General features: G+C 35.7%; 1 protein-coding gene and 1 long non-coding RNA gene across 3 annotated transcripts in view; one reads left to right on the top strand and one right to left on the bottom strand.

The window, feature by feature from the left end:
- The window catches only part of MIB1 (MIB E3 ubiquitin protein ligase 1), a 138,034-nt gene that overhangs the window by 72,998 nt on the left and 37,144 nt on the right, over positions 1 to 27,892 (top strand). Inside the window, exons 11-12 of the mRNA XM_059138816.1 lie at positions 4,039 to 4,236; positions 7,013 to 7,164. Of these exons, the coding sequence (XP_058994799.1) occupies positions 4,039 to 4,236; positions 7,013 to 7,164 (350 nt within the window). The remainder of the gene's footprint in view (positions 1 to 4,038; positions 4,237 to 7,012; positions 7,165 to 27,892) is intronic.
- Positions 15,393 to 21,534, bottom strand: LOC131810876 (uncharacterized). 2 transcript variants are annotated; one of them, XR_009345759.1, is made up of 4 exons: positions 21,122 to 21,534; positions 20,606 to 20,731; positions 17,676 to 19,411; positions 15,393 to 17,447 (listed from the first exon to the last, which is right to left on the bottom strand). It is a non-coding gene; the product is annotated as an uncharacterized LOC131810876 (long non-coding RNA). The 2 variants fall into 2 exon arrangements; XR_009345758.1 differs by having other exon boundaries at positions 21,262 to 21,533.

Here is a 27,892-nt window from a genome sequence, read left to right as displayed (position 1 = left end):
TCATGAGGTACCACCTCATACCTAGTCAGATGGCTATTATAAAAGCAAAACAAAACAAATCAGGGACGCCTGCCTGGATGGCTCAGTTGGTTAAGTGGCTGCCTTTGGCTCAGGTCATGATCCAGGGCCCTAGGATCAAGTCTTGCAATGGGCTCCCTGCTCAATGGGGAGCTTGCATCTCCCTCTGCCCTCCCACACCCCCCAACTTGTGCTTCTTGCTCTCTCTGACACATAAACAAACAAATAAATAAATAAATAAAATCTTTTAAAAAAACGTGTTGGGGAGGATGTGGAGAAATTGGAACCCTTCTGGGCTGTTGGTGGGAATGTAAAATGGTATAGCTGCTGTGGAAAACAGCATAACATTATAACAGTACAAACTCTTCCAAAACAATATGGAGTTTTGTTAGAAATAGAATTACTGTATGATCCAGCAATTCCATTTCTGGGTTATATACCCCAAAGAATTTGAAGTAGGGTCTCAAAGAGATATTTTTGCACCCACATTCATAACATTATTCACAATAACTAAATCTTGGAAACAACCCATGTGTCCATGATGTGTGAATGGCTAAACAAAATGTGGCATATGTAATATTATTTAGTCCTAAAGGAAATTCTGACTCTTGCTACAATGTAGATGAACCTGTTGAGGTCATGATGTCAGTTTCAAAAATGCAGATACTGTATGCTTCCTTTGCTGTTAAGTACCTAAAGTAGTCAAGAATCATAGAGACAGGAAGTAGAGTGATGGTGTCCAGGAGCTGGACAGAGGGACAGTGGAGAATTATTAGAGCATTGAAATCTGGGTCAAATAATTGTACATGGGCATAGTGGGTCAAATAAGTTGGTAAGTTAGAGTTTTTTATGTGGGACGATGATGGCAGCAGGTGTAGTCTGCAGAAGTAGACTTTAAAAGAGGTTTGTTCATTTTATAGTAGAATTACATTAAAAGGTTTTAAACATAAGTTTAGTGCATTACAGAGAGAATTCTGGTGTGTGTGTGTATGTGTGTGAATAATAGATCGGGGTAAGATAAAGTGGAGGCAGGTAAGCTATGGCTCTAAGTTAGATGAGTGAGAATCAAGGACTTAATTAGTGGTAGAATAGGAGAAAAGAAAAGAGATCTGATTATAAATTGAGGCGTAAGAGCCATTGGGTTTGGTGCTTGTATATATTGTGGCTCAGGGACATGAAGTAGGTAAGCATGACTTACAGATAGGATTTTGATATGGCCTGTGGTTCTGCCAACTAAGCTAGAAAAGACTGGAATGAAAGCAGGAAGAAAGGGGGGAATAAGAGGGTAGAAAGAACCAAGATGGGTTTTAGATTTAATTTGAGGTCCCTGACGAAATCCTTTCAGATAACTTTACTGTAATATTGTCCCTCAACATCTCACTTGGTGCTAGTATCAGAGTCATAATAATGAGCTTTTTAAATTAGGTTTATTGGAAATACTAAAGATGGATTCACAAGACAGCAACAAACCCTATTTAGATCTTTGTGCAACTGAGGTTTTTTATTTGGGGGAAAAAAACCCAAAATAAATTGTTATTTTCTAGTGCATATATCTTCCAAATTCTATAAATTTTTTCTCATATATATTCTTTTGACATATATATGACAAATACATAAAAATACTTGATATATTATATATATATATATTACACACACACACACACATTTAGGGTTTTTATTTTTCATGGTTTTGTTTTTCAGTGTTTTTTTTCCCCCACATGAATTGATGACAGGACCTGCATAACAGCATTACAATAAGTTTTCTAACAGCCATAAACATGTGGTACATTTCATAAACAGTCCTTGTTTTTATTTAGGGAGTGTTAGGTTCTTTTTAACATAAGGAAAACCACTTAAAATGATAACGCTTAAAATGAAACCACTTAAAATGATAACGCTTAAAATGAAACTGCTTAAAAATGATAAATAAATCTAAATTGGAGGGTAGGAAGAGCTTAAATCTAAGATTCTGTAACATGCTACTAGAGAGCTTCATCTCTGTGTCTCACAAACATAAAAACACACATACTCATGTAGACATAAAATTTTTTTTTTGTAAAAAGCTTGTTTCTCTGGGCTGTTTAAATATAATGCTACTCAGAGGCACATGAGTTGCATCTTTAAACTTTTATGTGGTAGTGTGCTAGTTCCTTTATGCTCACAGCTGACAGGTAACAGAAACTGCTACTTTGGCTTAGCTAGATTTTTAGAAGGTAGAAGTACTGCTGAGTTGTAGTTTCCTACCTTTTCAAGAGTGGTTGTCAAATTGTTGTGGACTCCTACACAAGTGGTTTTACTTTAAATATCTGTCTGAGAAAATATGCTAAGACCAAAGACTGGTGAATTCAGCAGCTGTTTTGAATGAACTGTTGTTTTGTTTTTTATTTAAATCTGTGGAAAGTAGTTAAAATAATCCTGGGTACTTTATGGATTTTCAAACCACTTGCTAAAGCTGGAGTCTATGAGGAGGTAGGACTAAAGGTTGGAAATACTGCTTTGGAGAAAGTCTTAAAACATGCTTACTTCTGGGTATTAAAACTTGAGACATGGTCTGGAATAAAGAGAGTATCTTTATAATACCCATCTCTGTCTGCATTTAGCAAAGTAATGGGACTTTTTTTTTTTTTAAAGATTTTATTTATTTACTTGACAGAGAGAGAACAAGTAGGCAGAGAGGCACGCAGAGAGAGCGGGATGCAGGCTCCCCACTGAGCAGAGAGCCCGATGTGGGACCCGATCCCAGGACCCCGAGACCATAACCGAGCCTAAGGCAGAGGCCCAACGCACTGAGCCACCCAGGAGTCCTGAGGCCTTTTTTGATGTGGACTATATATATTATCTTTATGCAGTACAGGCATTTTTTTCCCCCTTTAAAAAATAATTTCTTACAGGGCTGCCTGGGTGGTTTAGTCGGTTAAGTGTTAGACTCTGGATTTTGGCTCAGGTCATGATCTTAAGGTTATGAGATCAAGCCACGCAGTGGGCTCTGCAGAGTCTACTTGAGATTCTCTCTCTGCACCCCTGCCCCATGCTCACACAAGCTCTCTCTCTTTTAAAAAAAAAAAAAAGAAAAGAAAAAAAGGTTTCTTACATTAAAAAATTTTAAGCAATCAGGTCTTTCTCTACTTCTTCAGAAATAGGCCTATTTTAAAAGGGTACGGCATACCTCCTTGATTCTTCTGAAATAGTGTGAGTAGACGTTTCTCTCAATTTTGGATATATGAAGTTATATGCATATATGAAATCACACTGATCTGTGTTTCATTTTTATCTTTTAAGGTGGTACTTAATTTTTTTCTTGAATATACAGAAAAGTATATGCTTACCAACTAGAGATAACCAGTGTTAATATGTTGATATATTTCTCTCAAAGTTAATTGTGATCACAGTTTGGCATCCTTTCTTCCTCTTTAAATTACTCACCTAATGTTTATACAATTTCTATGTCATTAAAAAGCCTTTGTAAATACAGTTTTTTTTTTTTAAAGATTTTATTTATTTATTTGACAGAGAGAGATCACAAGTAGGCAGAGAGGCAGGCAGAGAGAGAGAGAGGAGGAAACAGGCTTCCTGCTGAGCAGAGAGCCCGATACAGGACTCGATCCCAGAACCCTGAGGTCATGACCTGAGCCGAAGGCAGCGGCTTAACCCACTGAGCCACCCAGGCGTCCTGTAAATACAGTTTTTAAATGGAAAAATGTTTATGTATATTTGTATCATAATTTAGCGTTTTTCTTAATGTTGACTTATCATCATGGCTGATAAATTAGGAGTAATGAAAGATCAGACTACTTCTGATATAAGTATTGGTCCAGTATGTATGTGACATAGTGTATTGATCCACAGTCATCATTTATCTTTGGAGTTAATCACTAGTCAAGTGGATTTCTAGTTATTTTATTGACTCCATTCTGTGTTTTCTTTTCTCACATTAATTCTTAATGACGTATCAGAGCTTCAGGTTTTATTTTCTCTCTAAAATATTCCCTCACTAATTCAGATTTAAATGCTGACATTTAGGATAAAGATGGAGATAGAGCCGTTCACCATGCAGCTTTTGGAGACGAAGGCGCTGTCATAGAAGTGCTGCACCGAGGCAGTGCCGACTTGAATGCTCGCAACAAGCGCCGACAGACACCGCTTCATATTGCTGTCAACAAAGGCCATCTGCAGGTGGTGAAGACTTTATTGGACTTTGGCTGTCATCCTAGCCTCCAGGTAAAATTACTTCAATGGTGTACATTCTGCAGGCGTTGCTAAGATTCTATAAAGAGGAAATACTAAGTTCTGTTGCAGGCATTCCTTTGTTATCATTTCCTTTTTTGTTTGATCATTCTATGTGATAAAATTGGCAGCTATTCTTGGAAAGGCCTTTGAAGGAAAGTGTCAGTAGATTGGTTTTATATTGGAGGGTGGGGGTGGGGACTTCTTTGCAAAAATATCAGCTTATGAATTGATTTAACTTTACTGATCATGACAGTGAGCTTCAGCAGCTTAAAGGAAGTAGAATAGGCTGCATTTAATGATAGTTACTTTATCTAAATTATTTTAATTGTAGCTTAATTTATCTTCGGGTCTTGATCTAGTCATTAGTCTAGGAAGATTTTCTAATTTGGAAAATATACAGGATTTTAAGGTTAATTTTCAGTAGGACCTAATTTTTGAGGCAAGAGTCACCTAAGAGGGGATTCCTGTCCACCCACAGTATTAGCAGCCAGATGGATTTGATACGTCAGAGAAGCAACAGAGAAGAAAAATAGGAGTAATGGGACTAAGGACTTGAGAACTAAAGGAATTGGAGATTTTATTCAGCTAGATGATTATCAGAGACTGATAATGCTGTATTAGGTACAGCATTTTGGAGCTGACAGGGTTTGGAACTTAGAGCTTCTAAGTGGATTATAGAATTGGAGGATGGGGGAGGAATTAGAGAGTGTTAATCTGTTGAAGGAGAGATAATTTATACCTATTTTTGGGGGGTCTGAAATGGAGACAAAGTCATCCGTTGAGAGTGAATGGGGAGTAATGGGTATAGAAAAGGTAATTGAGAAGAGTGATAAATGTTTGGAGTAGCTTCTGTGGGGACCAGAAGGAAGGACGATCAGGGCCTGTAGAAGCTTATTCCAGCCATTATTAAGAGCCATATTATATGGCTCTTGATATGTTAATTATATATTATATATTAATATTAAATGGCTCTTAATATATTGTTAAGGCCATATTAAGAGCCTATGTCAAGTTGAAGACTATGAATTTTTAGTGCCACTAGATAAGAGACTAAAAAGTGGCTGGTTGGATTGAAGTTGGATTAGGAATTTGTTATGAGGTTAGATGAGTATATTCCTGGGATTAGCCAACTTTTTTCTGTAAAGGGCCAAATGATCATTTAGGCTTTCATGTAGTTTCTATCACGACTGTCCAGTGCTGCCATTGTAGTATGAAAGCAGCCATCAGTAATGCATAAACAGGTGGCAGGCTGGATTTAGCAACCATGGCGTAAACCATAGGTATGACTTAACTGAGAACAGTATTTATGAAACTATGAAATAAATGAAGTCTAAATTACCCATTTGTGGAGATAACTGATAATGAATAACAGCATACTACTAAAATCAGTTGATTAATGGGAAAGGTAGTCAGCTTGAAAAAAAGGAAGACCGAGACTGCTGTATATTCTTTTCTTTTTTTTTTTTTTTTTAAAGATTTTATTTATTTACTTGAGAGAGAGACAGTGAGAGAGAGCATGAACGAGGAGAAGGTCAGAGAGAGAAGCAGACTCCCCATGGAGCTGGGAGCCCGATGCGGGACTCGATCCCGGGACTCCAGGATCATGACCTGAGCCGAAGGCATGAGCCACTCAGGCGTCCCGCTGTATATTCTTTTCTTTTATATGTTTTCTATTTTGACTAATTAACCACTTTCCTGCCCCTTGAAAACATTTAGATTTAATATTTTCACCCATGACTACATAATATATTCAGCTGGCAGACTCTGAGAAACTACTAATGCCTGGGTCTTACTCCTAGAGATTCTGGTTTAGTTGTCCTAGAGAAGAGCCTAAGTATCTCTCTTTTTTTAAAGGATGTATTTATTTATTTTAGGGAGAGAATGCTTGTTCATGCATGAGCAGGAGGGACAGAGGGAAAAGGAGAGAGAATCTCAAGCAGACTCTCTGTCACGCATTCAGCCTGACACAGGGCTCAATCTCACAACCTTGAGATCATGACCTGAGCTGAAACCAAGAGCTGGAGGCTTAACTGACTGTGCCACCCAGCACCCTGTGCCTGGGTATCTTTGTAAGAGCTCCCCTACAGATTCTAAATGTACAGCCAAGGTTGAGAACTATTGACTTTTAATTCATTGCTCTAGGGCCCCAAGACTGTGTAGGTTTGTTTTGAAATTTTAGGCATAACGATTACTGGTAGGAATATGGTATAGTAGGCCATTTTATTTATTTATTTATTTATTTATTTTTTAAGATTTTATTTATTTATTTGACAGACAGAGATCACAAGTAGGCAGAGAGGCAGGCAGAGAGAGAGAGGGAAGCAGGCTCCCTGCTGAGCAGAGAGCCCGATGCGGGACTCGATCCCAGGTCCCTGGGATCATGACCTGAGCTGAAGGCAGCGGCTTAACCCACTGAGCCACCCAGGCGCCCTAGTAGGCCATTTTAAACCAATGAAATTTGGGGGTAGCTTTTTACCTCATTAATTTTTGTAATTACCTGAATCATATTTGAGGGTACTTTTTAATTTTACTTTTCTTTTTCCTTGGTAGGCTATAACATGTTCATTGATCCCCATCTAGATTGAGGATGAGTTTAATATAATATAATGAGGCTAATGTTTCTTGCCTACATCCTAAAATTTAATGCAGAATGTTTTATTGAAGGTTACTAGATACGGCTTCTGTTTAGTAGTTCAGTGTACATATTAATATTACATGTGATCTTTGGCTCAAGAACTAATGAAAACCTCTCTAAATTAAAAAAAAGGATTCTGAAGGTGATACCCCTCTTCATGATGCAATAAGTAAGAAACGTGATGACATTCTGGCAGTACTTCTAGAAGCTGGAGCAGATGTTACCATTACAAACAATAATGGATTTAATGCTCTACACCATGCGGCACTAAGAGGAAATCCCAGGTAAAGATCTCACCTTTACTATTTTATATGCAGTTTAAAAATATTTTCCTAGTGCTGGTTCTCTTTTTCTGATACAGATGAGGAAGTAATGGCTTATTTTAGTACATTATAAATCAGTTTAAAATCTGTGGAAATTTTTTTATTGTTAAACTAATACAAGTATTATGAAACGACTATTATATATATTAAGTATGGATATAAGTTACCAAGAATATTGCTTATATCTAAAGATTTAATTAAAATGCATTCCATTTTGAGATTTGTTTCTTTAAGATCATTCCCAGTGTCCTCTAATCTTATGTTATCCATTTGTTTTGATTTTTTTTTTTTTTAAAGTAGGCTCCATGCCCAGCATGTGGCTCAGCATGGGGCTTGAACTTAAGACCCTGAGATCAAGACCTGAGCTAAGATCAGGAGTCAGATGCTTAACTGACTGGGCCCCCCATGCACCCCATTTGCATGATTATTTTTTTAATTTGTGGCTGAATAACTCTTAAGTACATAATTCCTTATTAATAATGTAATTGTATAAGCTTCTAGTGTAGATATTCCCCAGCCATTGTTAACAGTGGTGATAGGCAGTCTACTAGAAAAAGGATTTGCTGGTTGTAGTTTGAGAAAAAGTTCTGGGAAATCACAGAATTCATAAGGATCAGTAGTCTCACAGAACAGGAAAATACTTAGTTTTTCCTTAATGTAGAGCTTGCTGTGAATGAATTTTGGGGAACAACTTAACCTTGCGAGGCATTTTAGAAAACTGCATTAGATGTCTTCTGTTTATAGTTGAATTAAGCCTTCATATCTTGCCTGAGGGAGCTAGCTGTTCACTGTGAAGTTTATTTTGACAGTTTAATCTATCCTGAATTCTTTTTTTTAAATTGAGACAAAATTGACATAATATATTGTTAGTTTCAGTTGCACAATATAATGATTTAATATATGAATATATTATGAAATGATTTCTATGGCACATCTGGTTAACATCCTTCACCCCATGTGATTACAAAAATTTTTTCTTGTGAGAAGAATTTTTAATATTTACTCTCTTAGCAACTTGGAAATACACAGTGCTTCTTAGGATCACCACTAGAGGGTGAGCACAGAGAACAAAAGGATTTTACTGCTATTACTTGTTAATGCTCCTAATGATGGGCATATAATGTAGGAGGAAATAAATGACCATATTTTAGATTATATTTTGATTTGTTTTTCAAATGACAAATATATGAACACTTCATACTTTGGCATTGTGAAGGAGACAAAATAGTATTACATGTTCCTGCCTTTCAAGTAGAAGATGATGATGATAGATAGCATTTACTACAGGCAAGGCCTCTATTAAAAGGTTTATGTGCACTATCTCCTTTAATCCTTTCAATAGCTCTTTGAGGTAGGTGTTAATATCCCCTTTTACTAGATAAGGAATGTGAAGCTTATAAAGAGAGGAATTTATGTTTAAGACCACGTATCTGACTATGAGCAGCTAGACGTTGAGCAACAATCTGACTTAATACCTCTTAGGGGTGCCTGGATGGCTTAGTTAAGTGTCCCAACTCTTCATCTTGGCTCAGGTCTTGATCTCAGGGTTGTGAGTTCAAGCCCTATGGTTGGACTACATGCTGGGCATGGAGCCTACTTCATTTTTAAGAAAAAATTTTTAACTTGAATTCAGTTAATTAACATATAATGTATTATTGGTTTCAGAAATAGAGGTCAGTGATTCGTCAGTCTTATATATTACCCTGTGGTCATTACATCACTTGGCTTTACTTAATGTCTGTAACCCAGTTACCCCACCCCCTACTCCCGTCCTCTCCAGCAACCCTGTTTCCTATGATTAAGAGTCTCATATGGTTTGTCTCCCTCTCTGATTTCAGCTTGTTTTATTTTTTCCTCTCTTCCCTTATGATCCTGTTTTGTTTCTTAAAATTCCACATATGAGGGCGCCTGGGTGGCTCAGTGGGTTAAGCCGCTGCCTTCGGCTCAGGTCATGATCTCAGGGTCCTGGGATCGAGTCCCGCATCGGGCTCTCTGCTCAGCAGGGAGTCTGCTTCCTCCTCTCTCTCTGCCTGCCTCTCTGCCTACTTGTGATCTCTGTCTGTCAAATAAATAAAATCTTTAAAAAAAAAAAAATTCCAGGGGCGCCTGGGTGGCTCAGTGGGTTAAAGCCTCTGCCTTCAGCTCAGGTCATGATCCCAGGGTCCTGGGATCGAGCCCCACATCTGGTTCTCTGCTCAGGGAGGAGCCTGCTTCCTCCTCTCTCTCTGCCTCCCTCTGTGCCTACTTGTGATCTCTGTCAAAGAAACAAATAAAATCTTTAAAAAAAAAAAAAAAAAAAATTCCACATATGAGTGAGATCATACAGTAATTGTCTATCTCTCATTGACTTATTTCGCTTAGCATAATAACCTCTAGTACCAACCATGTCATTACAAATGGCGAGATTTAATATTTTTGATGGCTGATTAATATTCATACACACACACACACATACCCCACATCTATATCCATTCATCTGTCTATGGGCATCTGGGCTCTTTCCATAGTTTGGCTGTTGTGGACATTGTTGCTATAAACATTGGGGTGCACATGCCCTTTTGGATCACTATGTTTGTATCTTTGGGGTAGATACCCAGTAGTGCAATTGCTGGGTCATAGGGTAGTTATATTTTCAACTTTTTTGAGGGACCGCCATACTGTTTTCCAGAGGGGCTGCACCAGCTTGCATTCCCACTAATAGTGTAAGAGGGTTCCCCTTTCTCCGCATGGAGCCTACTTTAAAAAAAAGAAAAAGGAAGAAAAGAAAAATCACTCTTAATTACATTACAGTATTTTTTCTGTATTGTGGTTTTAAGACCGAAACTCATGGATAGTGAATGATTTAACTAAGAATGTGCTAATACATCCAGCAGTCCCCTTGCTGCCTCTTTGTTTAGTGTTATCTTTGACTACTTTCTCACTAATTCTCAACTTCCAGTTAGTTCTCAAATTCCATTTATTCTACTAGTCTTTTCCAATCTATTTCATTCTTCCTATTCCCGTTGTTGCTGATGTAATTAAGCACTCACCACTTTTACTTAAACTATTATAGTAACTTTTTAATTTTCTCTCTGATATCAGTCTTATTTCTGACATTCATACAATACCAACTTACCATTCTAAAGGCATAGATATAATTGTGCCTCTCCCTGTTCCCAAATCTTCAATTGCTTCCTATTGTACGTAGAATAAAATTTGCACACCTTGAACTTGGCCTTCATATCCATTTGTGGTCTTTCTTAAGACTTTCTGACTTTATCTCCAAGTAATTAGATTCCCTCTTCTTACCTTACCCCTTCAGTTACATTATGCTGTTCCCCTTTTCTAAAATATTTTGTCTACTTTGTTCATTTATTTAAGCATTTTCTTTAGTCAGGATATCCTTATCCCCTTCCCTTCTTGATCTTAATCATCTTTCTTTACTTTTTAAAAATATCTTATTTATTTATTTGACAGAGAGAGACACAGCGAGAGAGGGAACACAAGCAGGGGGGTGGGAGAGGGAGAAGCAGGCTTCCCACCAAGCAGGGAGCCTGATGCTGGTCTCTATCCCAGGACCCTGGGATCATGACCTGAGCCAAAGGCAGCCACTTAAGGACTGAGCCACCCAGGCACCCCCTTAACCATCTTTCTTTCAGAGCTCCTAGATCTCAACATTGGAATTATTTTCTATTTGCCCTGTACTGATGTGTTCTTTCTTCTTATTTTATTGCACTTTATGTTTGTGTGGTATTTCTTTGTTTCTTTCTATTAAAATTGTTGGCACTCCTTTCCATCTCTGTATCTCCCACAGTGCCTTGACTGTGATAGGGACTTAATAGATGATAGCCTTAATTTCATAGTCAAGACCATGCTAGATATGACAGGATGTTATGTGATTACAGATTCTGTAGAGAAACTGCTAGGAGTTCGAACAGCAATTATTTCAGGTTAGAATGGTCAAAAGAGAGTTTATTGGGGCACCTGGCATCTGCCTTCAGCTCAGGTCATGATCCCAGGGTCCTGGGATTGAGCTCCAGGTCAGGTTCCCTGCTCAGCAGAGATTTTGCTTCTCTCTCTTCCTTTGTTCCTCCACCTACTCATGCCTGCACATGCCCTCCCTTCTCAAATAAATAAATGAGATCTTTAAAGAAAAAAGATTTTATTGAGGGAATTTAGCTTATTATATTAAATCATAACGTTTAAGATAAACTGAAAATTGAAGTGTTTAGGACATGAATCACCTTTAAATATTTTGGATTGTCTCACTTTACTGGGAGTGGGGGTAGTGTATTTACTAATGGTAATAAGCCTTTACAAGAAGAAGAGAGTATACTATTAGTATTTCTTCAATTCTTGCATATATCTTGAGAATTCCCCTGAAGTTTATAAGGGTTATTTCTCTAATCAAATAACTAGTGTCAGGTGACATTTAAAAAAAAAGAGAAAAAAGCCATTTTCTTTCTGCAGCAAAGTGCTTTTGTTAAAGTTACATGGTTGTTTTTTATTCCTATTTCCTTAAGACATTTCATGCAATTGTGACTATAGATTGCCAGATAAACAATAGGATTTTAATTGGACACTAAAGAATATCAGAAGATATACATCAGTTGAACTTATATTATCAGTGGAAATTGCAAATTGCAAATTGAGGTTGTTTTTGGTTCTTTTTTTCATATCAAGTTTTTTATTCTTAAAATGTGCTTTTCTTTCCTTGTACTGATCAGTGATGTCAAAAGACAGAAGAAATAATTTTTGGTGTACTCAAAATTTTTTTTTTTAAAGATTTTATCGGGGTGCCTGGGTGGCTCAGTGGGTTAAAGCCTCTGCCTTTGGCTTGGGTCCTGGGATCTGACCCCACATAAGGCTTTCTGCTCGACAGGGGGTCTGCCTGCCTCTCTACCTGCCTCTCTGCTTCCTTGTGATCTCTGTCTGTCAGATAAATAAAATCTTAAAAAAAAAAAAGATTTTATTTATTTGACAGAGAGAGAGAGAGATTACATGCAGGCAGAGAGAGGGGAAACCAGCTCCCTGCTGAGCAGAGAGTCTGATGTGGGGCTCGATTCCAGGCCCCTGAGATCATGACATGAGCCAAAGACAGAGGCTTAACCCACTGAGCCACCCAGGAGCCCCTCAGAATTTTTTTTTAAAAGTCTTTGGCCTCAGCCCTTATTTGAGAAAACCAGATATAGTTCATTTATTATTTCCAGAGGTTGATGAAATTAGTATTTTTGAATAAAATATTAGACAAGATTAATATGGGCCAACATTTTTCCCTTTCTTATAAGCATTTTATAATTTATATAACTTAATGAATCTATTACCTTGAATTACAACATTTTAATTTGTTCTTTGTGATCTTTGTTTTTTTTGTTGTTTTTTTGTTTTTTAAAGATTTTTTATTTATTTGTCAGAAAGAGAGAGAGAGAAAGCATACAAGCAGGCAGAGAGGCAGGCAGAGGTGGAGAAAGAGGCAGGCTCCCTGCTGAGCAAGGAGCCCGATGTGGCACTCGATCCCAGGACCCTGAGATCATGACCTGAGCCGAAGGCAGCGGCTTAACCCACTGAGCCACCCAGGTGTCCTGTGATCTTTGTTTTAAACTAGGTTATACTTCTTTAGTATACTTGGCTTAATTGTTGAATTTCATTTGTAGTCAATATTAATTGTAGTTGATGATACTTCAGTTAATATAATTCTTAGCTAATTTTGAGATTTTTCTTTTATTAGAATGCATATATATTATTTCTACAGCAAATCACTTATATCACTGCAAATGTAACTTAATAACAGCACAAATGTTTACTTAAAATTATTTCAGTTTATTATGGTTAGCAATATGCAAAAGTTTCCAAAGTTTATATGTGCATGTGTATATATGTGAGATTAACATTCTGTTCCTTAGCTTTGCTGTTAGTAAGTAGTAATAATTTTTCAGCAATAAGTTAATGACAGTAGAGTTATTGATTGTGCTATTTATTTATTTATAAAGATTTTATTTATTTGAGAGAGACAGAGATAGCGAGAGCATGAGCAGGGAGTAGAGGGAGAAGTAGACCCCTCCTGAGCAGGGAGCCCAATGTGGGGCTCGATCCCAGGTCCCTGGGATCATGACCTGAGCTGAAGGTAGATACTTAACTGACTGAGCCACCCACGTGTCCTGACTGTGCTTTTTAAAAAGAAAATATAATATCCCTGGTTATCAAAAATATGTCTAGATGTCCAATATTTTTGAAGAATATACTTTGAAATATAGATTCCAAAACTTCAGATCAATATAGATTTCAAAGCTGATCTTGATGTTTCCTCGTGGTATAACAATAACTGAAATAAAGACATTAAGAGAGAAGGAATTATAAAGCAGTTTCTTTCCTTTCAGAATTGTGGGAGACAATATAAGCTTTCATTCTGAGACACTGAATATTTTGGTATCATGCTTTATAAAATTTGGGGCATTTTAGAATAGCAGTTACAATATGACTTAATAAAGTTTTTTGTATTTCAGGAATCTTAACCAAGAACTATGCTTTTTCTTATTTTTGATATTTAGAGATTATTTTCCCTAGAGTTTATCCATATTACCTTTTTTTGCATATAGGTGAAATTTCAGATTTAGATGAAGAGCAGGAAGCATTTCTGTTGTTGAAAATGGAAATTAAATTTCTTTGGAGTAACATTAATTGGCACATTACTTAGGTACTTTCTAATGAGGATGTTGCATTTTTAGCTCTTAATGTTTTAGATCTTCACAGGCATGAAAATAAATTAGCAGTATTCTCTGCAGAACTAGCCAAAAACCAGCTAATAAGTATTTTGAAAGTACTGATACCAGATAGATATTTTGGAGATTCTGTTAACTGTATTATGAAGTTACCTTATATAGTGTTATTTACAAATCTTTCTTTAATATAAATCGAGTGTGAAAAGTAATAGCAAAATATGAATGGACCACATAATGTGACACACTTGTGTTTTTAGGTTAGTGCTAAGATAACTTCACAGTCATTTCTTACATATCTCTTTTTATTTGCACAAAGGCACATACTCACTTACGGAATATGTGAGCAACTCATAAATTTCCCTCTGGAATGTTATGATACCTTTATTTAACGTTTTAAATTCTAAAATAAGACCTGGTAAATAAGACTACGTTGAATATATGATGATTTGATAATGCAGACCATATCTTTGTGTTTAATGTTTTTCTTTTCCTGTAAACTCTGAACATGCTGAGTGCTATGTATAAAAAATAGCTGAGAGTGTATTAAATGGTACTATACTTATAGTATGTACATTTTCATCCACTCTCAGACACGATGTGCCTTGTGATACATAAATATATTTAATGTGACTAATTGAAATGTGATTAATATGAGCAGAAAGGCCTAATAATTTGAATGAAGAGATAAAATTTATATATATACTTTCCTTTGCCTACTTTCTTTTAAGGGGTGATCTTAACTTTGAAATAGAGGAGTGGTCTATTGAAAATTGTATGAACATGTAGCTTTTTAAACTACTATTTACCATTAGTAACCCTTCTTTAATTACTGAAATGTTTGTTTCCATGTGTTAAAGAATGTTATATTACCTATAGTTGTATTGCAGTCAGTAAGAAAAATAGAGGGATGTTGGATAACTTGTCATTTTTCCTCTTCCTTCATTTTCTCTCCACTGAGAGAGAGAGAGAGAGGCTCGTGTCTATATTTTTTTGTGAAGGACAAAGAGGATTGTGAGGAGAGTCATAGGATGTTATTATTAGAAGAGATCTTCATTTTACAACAGAGTATGGAGAAATACCTACATAGTAAAAAGCTGTGAATGCTTCCCATTTCCTTTCTTTTCAGAAGGTTAAAAACTTTTGTTTTGTGGTTGAAAGAACTAGATATTGTTGCAGTCTCTGCAGTTTCTGCAGAATTGTTCGTTTTCTTTTTTACCTTTATCTATCAATATTCAGGTAAATAGCAGTCAGAGTAAATGCTAATCCTGTGGAAAATAGTGACCCAACATTTCTAGAGTACTCTATTTAATGTTATGTTTTTCCTTAATTTAAAATATGTGCATGTCCATTCTTTGGAACCATACTGTAAGTTTTAGGTGACCTTCCCAAATATTTTCTTCTTTGGAGGAAGTGTATTTTTTTATTATGCAGTATAGGCTATATTTTATTACCATTTCTTTTCTGAAGGATTAAAAAAAACCACCAAGATGGTAAATAAGTAAAATTATTTTATTTGCAGTTCATAAGTCATCCACACATTTTTCATAAAACTTTTTCTAAACATTGTTAACCCCTGTGGTTCTCCTAAGGAGAATTAACAGTAACAAATTATTTGATTTAAACCACAGTCTGAATAACTTAAATAAGCTGAAACTAGTCGACATGTGACTGATATTCATAAATGAAAAACGTTGGCTGTCTTGTAGTAATCAATGCATAGCTACAGCTGGTTGAAGGGGACCAAATCCATTGAAGAGGCGATTTGGTTCCATTTTACCAGCTCTAGCAAAGCATTGCAGTGCTGCTAGTTTGGGATACGAAAGAGTTTAAATGCTTTTTATTTGTACAATTATGGTTATGGACTTTCAACAAATGTTAGAGATTCTCAAATCAGTACTTCAGTCATTACGTGTCAACTTTTCTATTTTGAAGGCAGTTTTCCTACTATTTCCTACTTGAGTGGAGCAGAAGTCTTTACCCTTTAACATTTCGTTGATGCATTAAGGAATTACCAGTGTACAGCTTTGCATAATTCTTAAGTGTAGACAATAACCTGTTTTAAAACCAACAGCATTTAAAGGAACAAACAGACCTTGATGTATTTCGGAATACTATTTTGTATTTATCTTTGAGGCAGTGAACCAAGGAAGTATGCTAATAGGTTAGGGAAGAGTACTGGTAACCCGTCTACCACTGCTCCTTTAATTAAAATTATACTTGAGGGTAACAGCAAGTTGCTGACAGGGAGGGGGTGGAGGAAAATGAGCAGCCTTAAGAAAGTACCTCTGCCCTTTGGTTTATAAATAGATCACACGTGTGTTCAGTGTATTGCTTGGACTTGTGTTGAAAGGAACTACGATACATGCCAGATTTTTTCTTTGTTTTTGCTTATGTAGTGTTACTAATCATAGGTTAGTAATTTAACCCTTTTCAAGGTCTATTTCCCTGACTGAGTTCTCCATCGTTTTGGGTACAGATTGCCTAGTTACTTCCATTATCAGCTTAATAATACATGGACTTGCAGTGCATAGTTGTAATCAATAAATTTGAGTATTAAAGTCTACTACATGAGTAATATTTTAAAAGTCAGTACAGTAGGTGTTTGTTATAGTATGATTTGTGTTGCATTTCAGTATCAGGGAAGGGATATCTTCTGAAATATAATTGCAAAATAAAACTTTGAGATACTATGGTTTGCCTATAAAGTAAGTGCTTTCACTTACTTTTATAAGTAACTCACTTCACCTATAAAGAAGCAGTTACTCTTTTGAACTAAACTGGAAAAAGGTTGACACTATTTCAGGCAGTTTTCAAACAGTTCTCATATTAAGTATATTCTGCATCTGTTGATTGGTAAGTGTCATGCTGCTGGTGACACTCATGTAACTACAATTCTTTCCATTTATTCTAATAGAAATGAAACAGGTGTTAAATTGCCTGGACTTAAGTGCTGAAGATAGCAATAAAACTGGCTTCTATTTTTACTAGTTATATGGGAGCTGTTTAGCAGATCCAGTTGCTCAAGTGTGCTTTTGGATGGCAGTTCAGTTTCATATACTGGCCATATTGGGGCAAGGAGAGGCCATGGAAAAAAAAATAGTACAGCATTTGATAATGTCAGCATCTGTTATCCCTGTCAGAGAGACAGTTGAAATGTTTGAGTTACACCAGTGTCAGCAGATGCCCAGAGTTTACTATGTACTCAGTTAAAAATGAACAGCTGATCTAAGCAATGGATGTGACATTTTAGAATGATTGAAAAGACTCAGATATGTTCAGTTAAACTTGTAAGCACTAAAACCAGTATATAATCTTATTTTTTAAAATGAATAGCAGTTGCTGTCATTTTATTTTCTGAGGATTACGTACTCTTAATATTAGAGCAATAAGACTTTAACACCAGGATGTTTTAAAATAATTATAAAAAAACTTTCATGCCTACAGAATAATGGATAAAATTGTTCTATAATTTTATAATGCTCAATAATTTTATAATGTTATAAATCATGAGTATAGTAATACACTTTGTCTAGTTTTATAGGGAACCTGTACTTTTTTTTTTTTTTTTTTTTTTTTTTTTTTAAAGTTTTATTTATTTATTTGACAGAGGGAGATCACAAGTAGACGGAGAGGCAGGCAGAGAGAGAGAGAGGGAAGCAGGCCCCCTGCTGAGCAGAGAGCCCCATACGGGACTCGATCCCAGGATCCTGAGATCATGACCCGAGCCGAAGGCAGTGGCTTAACACACTGAGCCACCCAGGCGCCCCAGGGAACCTGTACTTTTGACATACATATTTTCAGTTATAACTGTAGTTAACCTTATAGCCATTTCTGTTCAACTTGGGACACATAAGAATTTTCATTTATCATTGTGCTTTTTATACATGTCTGAATATTCCAGTTGAAATAATACTTTTAGTAAGAAATGATTAGAATATATGAATATTAGTATTTCTTTTTTTCCAAGTCTGTTGAAGCATGAAGCAGGTACTGCTTATTAAAGTATTGAGAGCAGCTTTATTATTTATTATTTTGTTAATATATGTCTATTATACAAAATAAGTTTTGTATAAGGTACAAAAAAATATTGTGATACCTCCAACACAGGACAAATAGTGGACCCTATCATGTTTGTAAATATTGAATTGCTGTTGCACAGTACCACTGAAAGATGATTATTCTGTCTGTGTAAATTGGTTACTTGACTATAGCATTTTCATTTTATGTTCCCCTTTGGAGAAAGCAGATTCAAGGATAATATTGATAATTTATTTTAATTATTTGGCAATCTGTTACCAATGTGCCCTGTTAACCTACAATTATGGCCCAGAATTTTATCATTTTTCATGCATAAATCTTAGGTTTTAATTTATTCTACATACTGACAGCATTTAAAGCAAAGACTGGGTTAAGGACCTGATTAATTTAAGAACAACACCACCTTTTTTTTTTTGAGAATAGAGTGTTACTTAAAAGATAGTCTTTTCCAATTATGACTATGTAGCTTTCAGAAAAGCTTAAAACAACAAAACTTGCTTCAGAAATTCCTCTAATGTCAGTAGACTACATACTTATCAATGTATTAAGAAAATTGTTAAAATGTAATGATGTCAGTTTTTGTTATATTTTGTTATTCTTAAACCAGTTGACCCTACTAATATGATATATACTTTAATTAAGATCATATTATGAGACAGAACATAGGTCATGTTTATCCCTCTTGTTCTAGTAATACTGATTTCTGTATCCAAATTTTAATCATGTGAGTACTAAATTAAAAAATGTAAAGCATATTGTATTTTAAACTTAAAAGATTTAAAAGGAGTTTCATGATCATTTTAAATCTCCTTAGTTAAACTTTGTTTTCTTCACAACGTAGAAATCTTTGCAACATTTCGTTTCCATCTAAAAGTAGTAGATACATTTTTATGGTGTTAGTATTGCCAAAGGTCATCTTTTTGATACCAGGTTAATTTACCATATGAAGGTCATTCACATAGAAAGAAGCAAGGGCTTCTTTTAGCCGCAGTGTAGTTCCCTCCTGGCAGTTTATTGCCTACCAAAAATACATACTTCTTTACATTCCATAGCATTGTATGTTCATATGGGTACATAAAGAAGTATGTACTCTGAGTAGGTTTTACTAAGTTGTTAGCTGTAAAAACATGAAATGTTTTATTTTCCCATTTGTTAGTGAAACATTCAGCTTACTGATACAAAGTCGTGGTAGATTATTTGCAGAGACTGTCAAAGACTAAACCGTAGCAGATTTACCTGAAGCATGGCATTGGTGCCATTTACGGCTCCTTGTTCTTGGTGGGCATAGATACTTCTAAACACTAACCAGTTATCTGTTGAACTTTGTCCTTGTCTGGTTGTTTTTGCAAGAGATTCATAGAATCAGTGGAGTCTTTACAGAGTATTATTTCAGAAATTGGTAAAATCAGTCTAGTGTTTCTTCATAGTCTTCAGAGAGAATTTCTTCTTATTTTGTAGTTTGCTTCTAGATCCTACAAGTAGATAGTAATGAATTCAGTGCAAATTCTTTTTACAAACTAGATGTCTTATTGAAAACTTAACCAGTTAAGCAATTAGTACTATTTCTAATATTGACTGTAAAGTTGAAAGAACAAGGAGAAAAACTAGATCTTTTTAGAGTGAGTGAACTGAATTTTTAAAGGTGATGGACTTTTTGTTACTGTTTTAAAGGTCACAGAGAAGGAACTCATGATTATTTGAAAACTTTTTCTCAATCCTTTGTCTTTATTAGTTACTTACCTGAATTTTGCATTTGGTGCCTTTTTGGGGGGGGTTGAATACACATTTGAAAATATGTATAAATATCTACTTTTGGTGAATTTGGTTCTTTTGATTCTCTAATTTTTTAAATAAAAGGATAACTACCAGAATAGTCAACTTTTCTAAAGTCTTACTGAAAAGAATTGAAAGGTGTTAGCCTGTGGCACGGGGTGTTTGAGCATAATCATTTAGCTTGAAAAGACATTATAGTTGGTGAGTTGCCTTTAACTTTTGTGGTATTAAAAGGTTAATTTAAAAGAACACCATAAGAAATTTTCACATTTGGGAAAGGAGAAAACAAAAAGGCAGGGAGAGTAGAATTTCTGCAGCCTGTGATGAAAAGTTGGTGCAGCTTCTAGAGGGCAAATCGGAATGTAGCAGTAGTGGCCCAGCGTACAGCAGTTTCAGCCGTTCAGTATTGGGATTTACCAAGCACATTCTGATTTATTTTTGTACCAACTAAAAGTTAGCATTAAGAAGTATTTTTTGATCTGCCAAGTCTCTTGCTTGGCTAAACCTTTTAATAGACAGTTAATAGTTTTTAAAACGGTGCATACTTTCAAAGCAGGATATGATTTACTAAGGATGCAAAGTCATTATTTAATCTGAAACAAAGACCAAATCTTTAGTAATGTCAGTTACAGTAATGGATTTGTACATTTTTGGGATCAAGAATTATCTGTTCAAGTTACTTGAACATGCCTTTTTATGCTGCATAAGCTGTCTGTTTGAACTGTGAAATTAGGCAATGCCTAGATAAATTTTAACAATAGAAGCGTGTATCGAGTCTATAATAGGTAAGCATGCAGAAAGTCATAAGCATCCTTAAAAGTGCAGGCCTTGTGATACTGTTACCTGTAAGCTTAGTGCCATGCAGCATTTGCAGGAGGAAGAGAGATAATGACCTAGAGAGCCACAGCAGCAGCAGCCATCTCCTCTTGATGGTTCCTTCATTCTATTCGCTGATTCAGCACTTCTTTTCATAAGCCGAAGGAAGCAAGGGGGCTGGATCAGTGAACATAGAACCTCACCTTTTAAGATACATTTGAAAAACAAATTAACAAACAAAAGAACCCCAATAAGCCATCTTTTCCCTCTCCCTTTCCTTCACCTTAAAAAAAAAATACCCAAGCAACAAAATTGAATTAAAGTTGGCCATTTGATTTGGAAGGTCATATTACCAGTATTACACAGATACGAGTACCTTGTATCTGCTGTACAGAAAGTTAAGCAACGAAGGAGAGTTGATATAATGGCCAAGAAAAGGAGCCTTCGCTTATTTTCAGATGAAATGCTTCAGAAGAGGGGAGAAAGTTGCAAGAAAGTTAATTTTATAACCTAAAAAAGAAAAAGCCAAAAAACAAAACATGCCTCACTCCCCCCCAAGTAACTAAGCATTCACCCTATTTTCCTCTGCCCACCAGAATACATTAGGTTCTTCTGACTTCTCAGGAAATATTCTGTATCTTTCTTGCTGTGAAGTTGTTTTTTTGGGTTTTTTGTTTGTTTGGTTTTGGTTTTTAGTTTCCAGAATTAATTGGTAGATCTGCAGTGAAGCCACCTTGTCAGATCCAGAGGTCAAGTCTGCAGGCAAGGTCAGGACTTCCACATGGTCACTACAGAGGTTAACTTATATTCTTCTCTCAGTGGCCACTGGCTAAACTGTTACAGCTTTATAGGCAGCTAAGCATTTGAAACATGCACTCCCAGGCAAACAGGCTCTCTTGTGCCTCTCTCTTCCCTGACCATATTTAGTCAACCATAGCAAAAAATAGTCTCTCAGCTGTCGATTGTCGATCCAAAAGCTGAGGAAGCCTCTATCTTGCTTTCTGCCTATTGATTGTTCATCCTGCGGTCCAAACACTGCTTTGCCATTTGTTCTGCCCTTTTTTTTTTTTTTTTAAAGCACTGCCAAATAAAGCGGTCTCTCATGTTTCCACTTACATTTCCCAGATTTTCACTGAGCTTGCGCTGAGACTAGGAAAGCCTGATGTGGCCGTCACTATACTTAGAAGCACTGCAGAGAAAAAAAGGGAGGAGGAAAAATATTATCCTGGCTAGTTGCAAGACAGTTTTGAGACAGACCTGGAATAAGTAAAATCCCTCTGCTGCCAAAATATATTTCATAACATAACTTTTTTGTTGGTAAAAAAATATTATGGATGATGATACTTTACGTAACTAAAGGCTTGAAGAGATTTTGCAGGGTTATCTTTAGAGCTAGTTATTACTACACATACATTTTAAATTTAAGGAATACTATTTTAGTGGAAAATTTGTAGAAATGGTAAGTAAAACTTATATACTAAAGATGGAGAGAGATCAGTAAGGGAGAAAAGAGTAGTGTGTAAATGTGAAATCTACTTAAAACTTAATTCCATGTCAGTTTCAGTTAACTTTTTGTAGTGCTTAGATGAGAAACAGGGTCTAGAATGGTTTTGAATAATTGTGTACTTTTATGTTGAAACTATATTTACGTACAGAACTACTAAAATTCTTTTTTATTCCATTTTCAAATGTAAAGTATTTTTTTCCTTCTTTTAAATTTTATGAAATGTCATTTAGGCATGATTATTTCTGCTTTACCAGACACTATGAATTAGTCATTAACCTAATCTATAACATTTCTAGTTTACCAGAGACTATGAAACAGTCATTAACCTAATCTGTAATGTTGCCACATAATAGTATATGCTTCAGAGCAAAAATACTCTTGCTCTAAATTTTAGTAGCATATTCATAATATATTTTAATGTTGAAATTTATTTTTTTAACCAAGAAGAAAAGAGTATTATAACATCAAATCTAACGTAGTTGTGGATATACAGTTTTAAGATTTTAAAAACCTAAAAATGCCCAAGGGAAACTCTGTTCTTCCTAAACCATATCTATACCTTGTTCTTAATTCAGATACAGTGTTCTATAAAGTACTGATTCAATTCAGAATTAAGAAAAACTATTACCAGTTTTTTAAGCTCATTTTCCTGAAAGGGAAGTTTTGTCCTTGACATTCTTTTTGTCTTTAGCGTTTAGTACCATAGCAAGTGAATTATTTTGGATGGCTATTTTAAAGCAGTGACATACAAAGTGCTTCTGTAGATATTTGACAGTTTTGAAGAGCCAGCTTTCCTAGATAGTGGAATACTTTTTACACATACTGTGAGAAGATGACACATGTCTCAGTTTAAGATAGGTTAATTTTCAGATTTCTAAATTGCCTCATTTTTTCCTAACCATTTTGTAGCAGTGAAAGGTTTTTTGTTGTTGTTATGGTTGTTATTGTTTTTGTTTTTAAAGCAAATGTGAAGTGCTGGGTACTCTTCTAAATCCTTTAAAATTTTTATAACAACGTCTTTGAGATAGAATCTGTGATTCTTCTCACATTTTATAGATGAGGAAACCAAGGCATAGAAGTTAAGTAACCTGCTCAAGTCACCGGCCATTCCCCTTGCCCAGAATTTCGACCAAGCTAGTTTGGCTTCAGATTTTGAGCTCCTTACTGCCACACCGTACTCCTACTCTGGTCTGTAATAAGGAAACCAGTTAGGGAATTACCACTCTTGAGGACTTGGGAGTATACCAAAAATTTAACAGGTTGGTAATCTCCTTGTCTCCCTTACATTCAGAAAATGTTTGTTCATTTGATTGTATCTTCTTTTGTTCCATTCAACAAAACTTTGAGCTTCTTTTACTAGGCATACAAAGGTGACATAAAGATAAGTAAAATGGGGCCCTGGCTTATACATGGAAGGAGAATTAAGAACTGACGGGTCATTTAAGAGATAATTTTGGTTGTCTTTAAAGAATTCTTGAGTATTCAGCTGTACATCTTTTCTGCAGCCTGAATTGTTGCATATCTCTTTCTCATTTTGAGCTAAGTTCTATATTACCAAATTCCTACTTCATGAAATTAGGCTAGATTAATGAACCTTTTAATTGTGGTATCTGTCAAAAAAGAGTTTGGGGTGGACGGAAATAAAAGCCCCTCCCCCAAAATTTAAAAACATCTAACTAATGCCTGTTCACTAGCTGTAAGTAAATGAAATAAAACCCAGCTATATTCATTTATTATTAAAGTGATTACCTTGGATAGCATCTGGGTATTTATCTTTCCAGGCTTCTTGTCTGCATCCATTCAGGTGGAGGTGGGAAAAATATGTTTAGAATATCACATACTTACCTACTTTTAGTAGGCACTAAAGAACTTCTGCTTGGGATCGATCACCTTTCTTCGTAGTTTCCTTTATGAATTCCGGACTAACAGACTTTATTAGCTTTATTATTTGAAGGATTGTTCATTAACTTAGCAAGCATTTAGTGAACACCTAATGTGTGCTGTAGTGCTATTCTAATGTTTTTTTTACATTAATATGTAGGACTCCACAGTTTAGCCATTTGGGTTTGTTTAGAAAAACGTTGCCTGTCTCTGAAGAAAAATTATAAAGCATGGCAGGCCCTAAAAATGGACCTAGTGCTGTTTGATTGCTACATACCAATGTAGACAGCTGCTTGTCCCTCTACTTCTTAGAACTCATTTGTTCATCATTCAGCAAACGTTTTGAGTATTACCATGTGCCAGGGATTATACTAGGCACCACTGTTAGTTGTTCCGGAACTTAATGCTTCTTTGGCACTCTTCACAAATGCCTGCTTAACTGGTAGTAAGATCTTATCTTTCAACCATCCCTGTCCTTATTAACCTCTTGGAAAACAACCAGACTGAGAATGAAAGAAGAGTATTTGGGCATTAGGGAAAATACCTCCAAATCTCATATACTGTGCTCCATAGGTGAGAGCCTGTTGATGCAATGAAATTATTAATATGCTCAGCTGGTAACATCCTAGTCCCAGCAAACCTGTGGGCCTGGGTGCTTGCAGCAGAAGTCTCCTCTTCGGGAACACCAGCGCTGCAGGGGACAGCTGGCCTGCCTGGTTGGATTGTGGGCTCCTCAGATTGCCCACCCCACGTAAGTGGGACTAATTAACATACTGGATTGGTTCTGAAGTGAAAAGTTGCTCTCTGAAAATCTGAGTTTTACGCTTTAGTATTAGGATTTGGTGGACTTTATAGAATGTGGTCTAGAAGGGACTGGGATCATATTTGTCACTTCAGACAGTATCCTGGAATTACCATCTTTCTTTTGCTCTGATACTTCAGTTACATATTTTGTACTGAAAGGAAAAAGCAAAAAGATAAAATGTACTGAGAGGGTAGAAAGACAGTGGACTTTCAGGAATACACACCTATTTCTGTGTAAGTGCTTTACTAGCTTTGTGAGCCATTGGCCCTTCTTTCTGAGAGACTTCAGCTTTCTCTAGCTTTTTCACTTAGGAAATGCACAGGCCCATAAGAACAAGTTACTGATGGCTCCGTCTCCGTGGATAGCTTATGCCCGGAGAAGGAATTGCTCTTCTCTCCCTTTCTTTCTTTTGAGTTGTTGGCAGCATAAAATGGGAAGGTACTACCATAGAATTGGAAGGAATGTAAGGTAGTGGGAAACATGGTTTCATATGAATCATCTTCTCAAGGATATCTATTCAATAATGTGACCAAAAAAAAAAAAAAAAAAAAACATTTGGGGAAAGCATGAGCCACACCTTATAATGTAAAACTTGCCGTCATATTTATAGATCTTGGCTATAAGAACTAAAGTAGCAAATATAAAAGATTTTCACATAGTAAGCCTAAATATTATTTTAGTGTTTTGACTTAAAATTTTAAAATCTAATATATATGCAAAGCTAAGTCAAATACTACTACAAAGCTGGGGCGCCTGGGTGGTTCAGTGGGTTAAAGCCTCTGCCTTCGGCTCAGGTCCTGGGATTGAGCCCTATATTGGGCTCTCTGCTTGCCGGGGAGCCTGCTTCCCCCTCTCTTTCTGCTTGCCTCTCTGCCTACTTGTGATCTCTGTCAAATAAATAAAAATCTTTAAAAAAAAATACTACTACAAAGCTTATAATGAAAGAACTGTGTTCTGCTTTATCCCTCCCTCCCTACACCCCCTCCCCAATAACTTCCAGCTTATCCTGCAGTTTTCCAGATTTATCGATTGTAGATATATACTGATTTCATGTCATGAGAAATGAAGGTTTAAAACTATTGACATCATCTAATACCACTATTTCTTTCAATATAATCTGTCACAGATTTTGCTTAAATCACTGTTTACATTATTACCTTATAACTACATTTTGTTTTTAATAAAACTTTTTTCCTCACCTGATTTAATACTTAAATCTTCTAAACTCACCAGAAGAATCATAAAACCCTTATAAATTCCATTTCTCACATAGTCACATATGTAGAGTACTAGATAATGTTTGGCATTGGCATCATGATTATGCCAAATCCAAACATTCAGTAGTACAGGGTGGTACCAGTACTTTTCCCCATTAAGAATCTGGAGGAAAAAATACATAATATCTAGCATCTTTCTCTTTCTCTTTTTTAAGATTTTATTTTTAAGTAATCTCTGTACCCAATGTGGGGTTAGAACTCAACCATGAAATTAATTGACAGACCTGTACCTCTGGGGCAAATAATACATTATATGTTAATAAAAATTTAAAAAAAAAAAAGAGTCACATGTTCTATCAACTGAGGCAGCCAGGTGCCCCTATATCTAGTATCTTATTTTACTCCAGCAAAGGAGGAAGACTAGAATTCTTGTAATTACTGTGAGCGAACTAAAGCAGGAAACCTGAGCTTTGTATGAGATTTAGGGGTTTGTAGACTCTCTCAAAATTGTAGGGCAGTGTAATATAAAGTGCATTTTCTCTGAGGAGGGTGCTGTAGAGTGAGTCTGTAGTTTTCCATAGGTTTCCAAAGAATTCTCTCTCCCATAAGCAGTGATTATAACTTCAGTAACAGCCACTGAAAACTGCCTTTCAGCTGTAATTCTCAATATACTTTGGGTTTTAAACTTGTTTTAAAATCTGATTAAAAGCAATTTTAGAGGTTCTTGGATCCTCCACAGCCTGTTCTGAGATATCTTGGGCTTCCTACATGGGATTCATAGACCCCTACCATTAAAAAAATACAGCCTGGGCATTTTAGGCATTTTCTCATTATTTCAGAGACTTACATTTTCATTTATACACTCTTATTCAGGCATCTTCAGCCTGTTTCTCCATGTTTGTAACATTTCTCTGTTTCAGATTTTTATCTTCCATAAATATAAACCTTAGGAAAAACTATCCCAATATGTATCTTACTATCATTTCTTGCCTTTTAATACTCTGTTGGCATAATTTTGAAAGCATTTCTGTTTTTAAATCCTCTGTTAGGAGTGGGAAAAGCTCTAATGTCTAATATATGTATATGAATGCAGTCCATGCCAAGTCTAACACTCTTTATAGGAGCAGTCATTTTCTCAGTCTTAAACAAAATAGTAGATAAATATATTAAGGGAGGATTTTTCCAAATTTTATGAGTTTTCTACATAAAATCTTTCTATTAAGAAAAGTTACTGGTATATGATAAGAAAAGTTACATCTAATTTTATTTTTCTTTTTTGGGAGTGAGCTAGGTTTTTCTTTAAGATACATCATTTCTTTTTAAAAAATTCCTTTTTATTTGAGTGTAGTTGACACACAGTGTTATATTAGTTTTGGGTGTACACATAGTGATTGAAAATCTCTGTATGTTATGCCATGCTCACCACAAGTGTAGCTACCAACTGTCCCCATACAGTGCTATTAAATATCATTGACTTTCTTCTCTATGCTATCTGTACTTTTCATCCCCTTGACTTATTCTTCCCATAACTGGAAGCCCTTATCTCCTACTTCTGGCAACCATCAGTTTATTTTCTGTATTTATAAGTTCATTCTGCTGTTTGTTTATTCATTTGTTTTTTAGATTCCACATGTAAATTAAATCATACAGGATTCTCTGTCTGACTTGTTTCACTTAGCATAGTATCCTCTAGGTCCATCCCTGTTGTTACAAATGGCAAGATCTCATCCTTTTTATATCCAAGTAATATTCCATTATATATACACACACCACATCTTCTTTATCCATTTCATCTATCAGTGGACACTTAGATTGCTTCCATATCTTGGCTATTGTAAATAATGCAGTAAACAGGGCTGCACATATGCTTTTAAATGAGTGTTTTGTTTTCTTTGGGTAAATACCTGGTATTTTTTTTTTTTTTACAATTTATTATTTTTTATTAATTTTTTAT

The sequence above is a fragment of the Mustela lutreola genome, chromosome 11 (genome assembly GCF_030435805.1).
Source record: "Mustela lutreola isolate mMusLut2 chromosome 11, mMusLut2.pri, whole genome shotgun sequence".
NCBI lineage: Eukaryota > Metazoa > Chordata > Mammalia > Carnivora > Mustelidae > Mustela > Mustela lutreola.
This window is presented reverse-complemented; position numbering and strand designations above follow the sequence as displayed.